This window comes from Belonocnema kinseyi, chromosome 6 (genome assembly GCF_010883055.1).
Source record: "Belonocnema kinseyi isolate 2016_QV_RU_SX_M_011 chromosome 6, B_treatae_v1, whole genome shotgun sequence".
NCBI lineage: Eukaryota > Metazoa > Arthropoda > Insecta > Hymenoptera > Cynipidae > Belonocnema > Belonocnema kinseyi.
In genome coordinates this window covers 106,211,807-106,222,020 of record NC_046662.1, presented here as the reverse complement: position 1 = coordinate 106,222,020, position 10,214 = coordinate 106,211,807, and the positions used below count along the sequence as shown (strand labels likewise).

General features: G+C 35.7%; 1 protein-coding gene across 1 annotated transcript in view; it reads right to left on the bottom strand.

Moving 5' to 3' along the window:
- The window catches only part of LOC117175535, a 78,406-nt gene extending 71,993 nt beyond the window's left edge, over positions 1 to 6,413 (bottom strand). Inside the window, exon 1 of the mRNA XM_033365242.1 lies at positions 6,336 to 6,413. Within this exon, the coding sequence (XP_033221133.1) occupies positions 6,336 to 6,413 (78 nt within the window). The remainder of the gene's footprint in view (positions 1 to 6,335) is intronic.
- Positions 6,414 to 10,214: the final 3,801 nt, after the last annotated feature.

Genomic DNA, 10,214 nt, shown 5'->3' with positions numbered 1-10,214 from the left:
ACGTAAAGCTCTGGAAGTATATTTTCCCAGTAGCAAATGTGTGCTACATCGAATGGGTCAACTCGAGCCTAACCTAGAAATAAATCTAACCTAGCCTAACCTGACCTAACCTAACCTAACGAAACTCAATCAAATTGATTGTTTGTCCCGTTGTGTTTGCGGTACCGTTTCATTCAGCTTCGGCTTAAACTACATAGAGGGTCAAACTATCCTAACCTAACAAAACCTGACCTAGCTTAACCGATTACGCTGGCAACCTTGTTCTTGCGTACTTTTACATTTTGACATTAATAGCAGTAAATGTCTGGAGTTTCGTAACCGCTTGTTGCTATCATTATTCGTCTGTGCCTGTAACCAGGGCACCTCCACGTAGTGACGGTGGGCAACGGAGCCACATTGGCTGAGTCCCTGGGTAAATGGCATTTATGCCGTCATGGCAGACACAGGTAAAAATGTATTACGATGCAGGGAAAAACCCCAGTATCGGCGTCTGGTCAGGGTGGGAAAGCGGGCTCTCCGACCTCGTCATCATGCAACTGTAGCTCTCCATCAATGGATCACTTGGTTGGTGTAGAGTCTCATGCTACAAGGGAAAAAACCGCGAGCATTTCTCAATCGCATGCCTGCAAGAATAGCTCAGATTCATTCTGTTACATTTGCAGTAAGTATGAAGTGAGCAGTTTGCGAAAATCAATTGACAAGGAAATGAAATGTCTTGACGAAAAGTGTTTTGACCGTAAATTGCTGCACCAAGGAACAAAATGGGTTCCTCATGTCATTTGCAATTCCTCCAGACTTATGTTGTATCGTCTAAAAAATTCAAAATACGAAAAGTACCGCAATTATTCTACACCAACCGCATGGATAAAATCCGTTATTGCGAAGGACTGCTACTTTTGCATGAATTCCGTCAAAGGGTTCAACGCCAAAAATAAAAATAACATTTCATACATTAATGTGTGCACAGTCACGAGAGTAATTGAAATCAATAAAAATGCACGCCAGACTGATTTAAGCGCTTTAGAAGATGATAGAATGGAAGTTGAAAGTCAACGTCATGGAGACGGTAGTGAAACCAGTGATCGAACAAAAAAAATTTCTGCTGATTCTGATGAAAATGACGAAAAAGATGACGAATATGGCGTGCATGAAATGAAATTGAAGGTTCCAATATTAGGGTCGCAACTAGAACTGAATGATTTTATTAGAGATCTTGGATTACCGAAAGACGGCGCTGAATTTGCCGCTTCATTTCTAAAAAGAAGACATCTTCTAGAGCCAAAGACAAAAGTTTCATTCTATCGCGACAGGGACAAAGAATTCAGAAAGTTTTTCGTTAAAGATGAAGAGACGCCTTTAGTGTACTCCACTGACGCTCACGGACTAATGAACCACTTTAAGAAAAATGTGTACAGAGACGAAGAATGGCGACTTTTCATTGATTCGTCAAAACGCAGCATTAAGGCTGTTTTATTGCATAACACGAATACTAACGATACTATGCCTATAGCTCACTCAACGGGCATCAAAGAAGAATATAACATTGTTAAAATGCTTCTTGAAAAAGTTAATTACCCGAATCACAAATGGCAAATATGTGGTGATGTCAAAATCATAACAATGATATTAGACCAACAATCGGGTTTCACGAGAGAACCATGCTTTATATGCCTGAGGAATAGCAGAGATCGAGCCAATCATTACAGTAAAAAACATTGACCTTTAAGAGATTCATTCAAACCTGGTTCTCATAATATCATCAACCAAAGCCTTGTTGATCCAGAAAAAATTTTACTACCACCCCTCCACATAAAGCTTGAGCTCATGAAGCAATTTGTCAAGGCGTTAGACAAAGATGGACAATGCTATATGTATATACCCCTTAAATTCTCTAATGTTTCAGACGCTAAATTGAAAGAAGGAGTCTTTGATAGACCACAGATTCGAATATTGACAACAGATATTAATTTCGTGAGCCATATGACGAAAATTGAAATGGACGCTTGGGAAAGTTTTAAAGCAGTAAACGCAAATTTCCTCGGTAACAAAAAAGTCCAGACTACGAGAATATTGTTACGAAAATGATAAGAAACTACAAAAAGTTAGGCTGCTTGGTGAATTTAAAACTTCACTTTCTAGATTCCCATCTGGATAAGTTTTCAGAAAATGTTGGTGATTTCAGCGAAAAGCAAGGTAAACGTTTTCATCAAGACACAAAAGTGATGGAACAACGATGTAAGGGTAGAAGGGACGAGATCATGATGGCTGATTTTTGCTGGATGTTGAAAAGGTAAACGAATGTAGGTCTTAAACTTAAGCGTAACCCTTTGCATCGTTCCTTCGAAGAAGAAAGGACACGTTATAGCAGGCAGAAATTTAATATAAGATTTCGAAGGATTGGATATATTTTAGAATATTTTAATAGATTTCAAGGAATGTTTAAATTATTCAAATAATGTAATATGAGATTGTAAAAGGTTTGATATGGTTTAGGTTTTTTTTTTTTTTAATTTCAAGGAATTTTCAAAAGCTTTGAAAATTTTCAAGATACTTCAAAAGAATTTAAAGGATTTTAAAAATTGATGGTGTTTAATAAGATTTTAACGAATTTTCACTTTATTTTGATAATTTAAAGCAATTTCAAAGAATTTTAACGATTTTTTCAACTTTTCTGGATGAAAATTCAAATAATTTAAAAATTTAACTATTTTGTTCAACATTATCCTATTTTCGACAGAAACTGTAATCTTTTGAGTTGAAAACTAGATTTTAATTTGAATATTGTTACTATCAAATTATGGGTTAAAAATTAATCTCTTTTATTTAAAATTTCAACCACTTCCTTGAATTTAAAAAAAGAGATTAGTTTTTAACCCAGAATTTGATAGTAAAAATTTTCAAATAAAAAATTGAGTTTTTAATTCGAAAGATTAAAGTTTCTGTCGAAAATGGAATAATGTTCAACAAAATAGTTGAATTTTTAAACAAAAGAGGTTAATTCTGAACATGGAATTTAATAGAAAAATTTTCAAATTAAAATGCGAATTTTTAATCTAAAAAATCGAAGTAGCTGCTCGAAATAGACGAGTGTTAATCAAAATAGTTGATTTTACTACCCAAAAAGATGACTTTTTATGGAAACTTAGAAAAAAAACCTACAAACAATGATGATGAGAGTAAAGGTGAAAGGTAAACATAGAAACATCACCCATAATTCCTTGTGGCATTTACAGATTTTTAATCTGGCATTATATTTAAGCAGCTATGGATAATAATTGTAGCACAAATAGACAGAATATACAAACGGATTTTAAGGTCAAATACTTTACAGTTGAAAAACACAAAATTGGTTGCTTTATTTCTCAGATTGTAAGTGCCAAAAATTGCATGCTTCGCAAACTGAAAATTATTTTGATCATTTTCAACGCTTAATTTGAATAAGTTGCTTTCATTTCTCGAAGTAGGGACTTTGTCATTAACCTTCCTCATGTCTTAACAACGCAACTGCAAATTTTCGAAATTTTAAATTAATTTTTTGATATTAAAAACCGCCTTTTTCAGAACCTGTGTCAAAAATCTCGGAAAATCCGAGTTGAGTCTGGGGGGTGAAGTAATAACGATGTATTTACTGCAGGTCCACTTTTTTCTTTAAACGGTAGAAAACATAATGCACCCATCGTAAATAATCTCAACTCCTTCCATATGCCTGGGACCCTTCGAACTGCATTTCCCAGGGTATGAAGCGACCACGGTCATGTGGCCACAGGTGACTATCGGCGTCCCTCTTCCGCCAAAGCAAATACGCGAGGGCAAGCGAGAGAGTAACGGGCTTGTTAGTACAGTCAAGCAGTCATTTCTATTTTTGTAAGAGAACCTTTCTTCTCCCGCTAACATTTCACGTCTATTAAACGCGTTTTTTGTATCAGGAAAAAATCATATTATTACTGATTTTTGCACGAAGCATTCCAAAGGCAGCTCTGAAGTGAATTTAAACTTTTAGTTCGAAACGCCTCCAAAATACTTCTGGCTTCACATCTACTGTTGTTTATATAGAAATTCATTTGTAAAATAATAATTTCGAAGATAATCTCACAAGAACAGAAAATTATTAACATTCCATGAAATAATTCAGATTAAAACTTCAAGGGGAACATAATAAAATAACCATTTTTGTATCTCGATTCTTCTCCCGCTAACATTTCACGTCTATCAAATACGTTTTTTGTATCAGAAAAAAATCATATCATTACTGATTTTTGCATGAAGCATGCCAAAGGTGCTGCAATAATCGTATCAAAATTCAGTAATGATCGGATTAAAAGTAAGCTTATAATCAAGCTTTACAGTTAACAAATAAATCAAAATAATTTTCAGCTAGTTCCATTTTGAACTTCAAATTTTATTCCAAAATCTTGTTAAATCGAGAAGTTATTTTAAATGTATGCAACTTTAAAATTATTTTCGAAATGTTTTTCGAACTTCTGAATGTCTTTTGAAATTAATAGAATTTTTCGTTCAACTTTTAGAAATTTCGAAAATTATAAAAAATCATGTTAAAATATTCTAGACTCTTTGAACAATTTTGGAAATCTTTTAAAATCTTTTTAAGTATTCTTTGTAAATAATATTCAAAACTAAAAAATGATTTTTAATTTTTCTAGGAATCTAACGAAAATGTTTTATTCTTTTGAAGCCTTTCACAATTTTTAAAAAGTTCCTCATTTTTTTCAAATCTGCAAAAATCGACATTTTATTTTAAATTACGCTGTGGCTATTTGCACCGAAATTTCGGTTCGACTAGCCAAATTTTGTTGGTGTAAGCTTCGTTTAAATTATATGAAATCATTTCAAGTTTTCAATCTTTTCAAAACTTCCAAATACCTATTAAAATTACTCAAATTTTGAATACAAATAATAAGAGTTCAATTGCTATTTAAACGTCTAAATTGAAAAATTTCACTTCGACACTAAACCGTCCTTTTTAAATAACAATCAAAATAGTAACGTTCAAAGCTCAAAAGATATTCGAAATTTTAACGATTTAAGTTTTCCCAGGGAAAACAATTTAATTTCAAATTGTTTATTTTTAAATATTCGGTTTTGATTTATTCGGCTTGAATAAACAGTCAAATATTGATAAATATAAAATAATTATTATTGTTTGTAATAAAAAAATTTAAATAGCAACAAATTAATATTTTACACTGCGCCAATATTTTTAATTTAGTGAAAGCGTTTAGCTATAAAATACATTTTTCCCAAGTAAATTTTTAACTAAAAATAGTAAATATATAGTAATATTAATAATAGTTATAATAATAAGCTTAATTTTAATCCGATCATTACTGAATTTTAATACGATCATTGCAACACCTTTGGAATGCTTCATGCAAAAATAATTAATTATATGACTTTTTAATGATACAAAAAACGCGTTTAATAGACGTGAAATGCTAGCGGGAGAAGAATGGAGATGCAAAAATGGTTATTTTATTATCTTCCCCTTGAAGTATTATTCTAAATTATTCCATGGAATTTACAAATGACTTTCTATATAAACAACAATAGATGTGAAGCCAGAAGTATTTTCGAGGCGGGTCTGCAGTAAAAACATCGTTATTACTTACCCCCCCCCCCCCCGACTCAACTTGGATTTTCCGAGAGTTTTGACACAGGTTCAAAAAAGGCGGTTCTTAATATCAAAAAATTAATTTAAAATTTCGAAAATTTGCGGATGCGTTGTTAAGACATGAGGAAAGGTAAATGACAAAGTCCCTACTTCTAGAAATGAAAGCAATTTCTTCAAATTAAGCATTGAAAATGATCAAAATAATTTTCAGTATTAAATAAATAATATAGCTACAACGAAATTATGGATATTGCACGATAGCGTACCTTCAGCCAAGCTCGAAACAATAAACTGCACTCGTTTTCACTGAGGAAATCACTCATAAATGCAAAATATTGAACTTCCAAAAATGTTCAATGTTTTCAATTTTTCGGGCGAACTATTCACTTTATGGCAATATTTGATATAACCTTTTTTATTTAGAAGGAAATTTAGAGTGTTTTATTGTATATCTATTTTTGCTCTAAAAACAGCGGCTTCTAAGGAAAATCTAAGAACATGAAATAATCCGCCATATTGGAAGATGACGGCTCAAGCGCCCCCCCCATTCATTGTTATAAATTATTTCCATTTAAGCCTCCTCATTCTGCTTCATTGATTGGCCTATGAGTCAAAACAAAGCCGATATCAGGTTGTGTGTATGCGGTATACCTACGATGGCCACGTGACGCACACATGTAAGGGGTTGAGGGCCACTTTCATTTACCTCATGACGGCCATTGTCGGTGGTACAGAACTTTGCACACCGACCGAGTTTGGAAAAAGATATTTGCGCAAGAGGCATTTTTGAATTCTCGCATTTTATTGGTCGGCAGCCGTGACGAATTGACATAGGTGCAGTGATACGGTGGACCAAGTTGTAAACGAAATTTGAATTCGCATATTTTATGTTGCTCATTGTTAAACAAATTAAAAATAAGAATTAGAGAATAATTAAATTTGTTATATATTGCGGATGTGTGAACTAAGAATTAAATTAACTCATTTGGAGACGATCTCATGTATTTTTGCGATCAAAATTATATGGTTTTGTTTGAAAGGTTATGGTTCATAAGAGTTTTCAATGACAGTACTACGGAGTAATTATAAGGAGACCGTTCATGTTGCACAATGCGTCTCGATTTATGACTGTGGTAATTGTCTCCTTTCTCCCTTTCTCCGTTTCTCCCGCAAGAAATGTGCGAGTGAGTGTTGTGTTCAATGACAACTAAATACTGAGGTTATGTTCCTGTAAATATTGTCAATTAAGTTTGTCAATATATATGCCCTTGCTAGGCTAGTGTTCACCGCATGGGCCACCGAGACTCTTCCAGAGTGCGAGGCGGGAATCGAACCCGCAAGCCGAAGGAGTGGGTCCAAAGCCTACGCTTTAGCCCCCACGACCATCGTCCCACTTTATATGTGCTTATGTATTTCTGTGTTTTTTTACAGAATGAATGTGACTGGAAAGTATGGGTAAGTAATACATATTTAATTCTAATCATTAAAGGATATAAAATGTGCAGATTGAATAATGTGAGAGTATAATATTAGTTAATATGTTGCTGTGGTTGTCAACCACTGACACTCACTCGCACACTTTTCGCGGGAGAAAAGGAGATATAAAATCACAGTGCGCATGTCCCCTAACTTGTGAGAATTGTGTTTGAACGCAATAATTGTACAGTTACCTCAGTCAGAACGTATGTACGGAGATCGGTCTCCTTATTGTTACTCCGTGGACAGTACAAAATAAATAATGTGTCGTGTGCAGGGTTTTTAGCAGAAAAATTCGTCCTATAAAAAAATTTACACTAAAGAATTTTTCGGAGCACCTAGGGTGTATATTTGTGGGGGGCGATGGCGAAAATTGTTCTGCTCTGTTTATAGGACAACTTTATGACTCATGTGGCCATTGAAAACCCCCTTTCTAACGCAATTTTTGCTGTTTAATTTTATTTCAGTGATTTATTTTCATAGAATTTCAGTAGATTCAATAATATGTCAATCGATTCGAAAGAAGTTGTTCAAGAGATGTGGGGTATTTCGCAGAGTTTCAAAGATTTCAAGAGATTTGAAATTAGATTTGGACATCAACTTTAATTTCTATTAGTTTATCCTCAATTGTTTTTCGTTCTCGGGAACTTTTTGGAATTTTACTAATTTACTTACATTCTTCTAAACTTACGTAATTCAATGGTTTTTGTTTTCACTTTCTGAAAGTTTTTATTTGATTCATTCGGATAATCAATTGACAAAATGAACAGAGGTTTTAAAACATTTTAACATCTTATTTCAAATGCCCTGGCATTTTCAAGAGCTTTAAGAAATTTCAAGGTATCTAGAAAAAATTGTAATCTTGATCGATGTTTAACTCAGGTCTATACGTATTTTTGGATTCTTTTGAAATATGGTAAATTATTTTTAAAAACTCCGCGAAACTTTTTACAGATTTCAATAATTTAATCACGACTTGCTAGAGTGCTGCGATGCGAGTGTGGCCCCTAAACGGGGTTACATAGCACGGCTGCATGCTCTGTGGTGCGAGAAACACCCGGAGCTATCGCACTTTTCGCAGCAACGTCTGCGAAACTATGCTGAACTACTCCGTAAAAGGGGATATTTAAGCGGAAAGCCTACTCTACCACAGCTAGAACAAGCCGGCAACAGAGAAAGAGAGGCGACACTAAGACCAACCACGGGCAGGCTTCCAATAGATGAAGAGCGATGCTTTACGACCTGGAGAAACATCAACACGAAGATTTCTTTCACGCCTAAAGATCTGGCTGAAATGAAAGAATTCCAGGCCAATAACTTGTCTGAACACACTTTATAAGATATTCACAGCTATCCTAATTGATAGGATGTTTCGGGCAATTAAACCTGTCTGGCAAGAAATGTATGAACAACGAGGCTCAAAGAAAGGTGTACCCGGATGTCGGGAGAACCTGCTCATCGATAGGTGTGTCTGCAAAGATGCAGAATTCTACCAGCGTGACCTATCGATGGCCTGGATTGTTATCGGAAAGCTTTCGATTCGACCTCCCATAGACTTATCATCTGTCTTTTGGAAATCTTAAAGGTTCATCCGCTAATAGTTGGGTGCATAGAGAGATTGATGCCGCTTTGGAAAACCAGATTTACTATCTCATCTGCAAAAAATCGTGTGACAACTAACAAGGTCACCTTTCAGAGAGGTGTCTTTCAGGGCGATACTATAAGCCCACTCCTCTTTTGACTTACATTATTGCCACTATCTCTAGCACTTCGCCATTCCGACGGGTACTTGTGCGGCAAACCTGCAGATCGAAAGTACAAGGTCACTCATGTATTTTACATGGACGATCTTAAGATATATGCTAAAAACACAGAGCAACTGCATCTAGCTCTGGGGATTGTCGAACGATATACTAAGGAAATTGGAATAGAATTTGGGTTAGATGAATGCGCCAAGGTTTATTCGAAGCGAGGAAAACTGGCCTTCAGGATGTGACATCTATAAAGGATACTCTCCGAAGCAGATACAAATGTCTCATCTGACAGATTTGGTCTTCCGAACTGTCGGCGAAGAACAAAGTATCTGCAATGAACATGCTTGCCGTGCCGGTACTACTCTATTCATTTGTAGTTCCATAGACGAAGAACGAGCTCAGATCCCTTGATATCGGGACAAGAAAGGTTATGCACATGAACAAAAGCATGCATCTTAAGGCTTTCGTTCATCGGCTCTACATTTCACGCCGTCAAGGGGGTCGCGGAATATTGAGTCTTGAATGTCTTCGCAGCAGAGGAGGCTGCTATCTCAAGTACTCACTCCTGAAAGCCCGGATTAAGAAAGCCCAAGAGAAAAACTTTCTTAAACAGCTCCTCGATAAAAGAATGCACGCTATCTTCCACAGAAATGTGAAGGATCAGTCAATGTCTTGTGACCTAACGTTTGCTTTCCTTAAATCGCCCGGATTAAAGTCTGGTACGGAGGGTTTCATCTTTGCATGCCAAGACGATGTCATTTCCACCTTAAGATACCGTCGCCACATTTTGAGCCAAGACATTCCCGATGATAGCTGCAGGGCGTGCCATGCACATCCCGAGCATTTAGCTCATATACTATCTAGTTGCCAAACTCAGGCGGGAACGACCTACATTCAAAGGCACAATTCGGCACTAAGAGTGCTTTATTATCATCTCTGTCACTCTTACGGCATTAACCTTAATGTCGCTCCTCTAAATGCTCCTAGGGAAATTGAGTCAATTGTCGAGAATGAGAAGTGCCGCATATACTGGAACTTTATATTCTCGACAATTATTTCTGTTGCTCACTCGAGGCCTGACATGGTTCTTCTTGACTTCGAGAAGCGAGCCATGTTCGTTATCGAATTTTTGGCACCAGCTGACGAAAACATCATAACCAAGAAGAATGAAAAGAAAGAGAGGTATCGAGACCTTATAAGGAAGTTGCAACGATTGTACCCGGAATATTCTATAAAACCAATCGTCCTTATTATCGGCTCTCTTGGAGGTGACAAGCTTTCACTTGCTAATTGCCTAAAAAGCATCCCTGCGTGTCAACAATATGCTAAAACACTTGCGGGAAAAATGCAGAAGG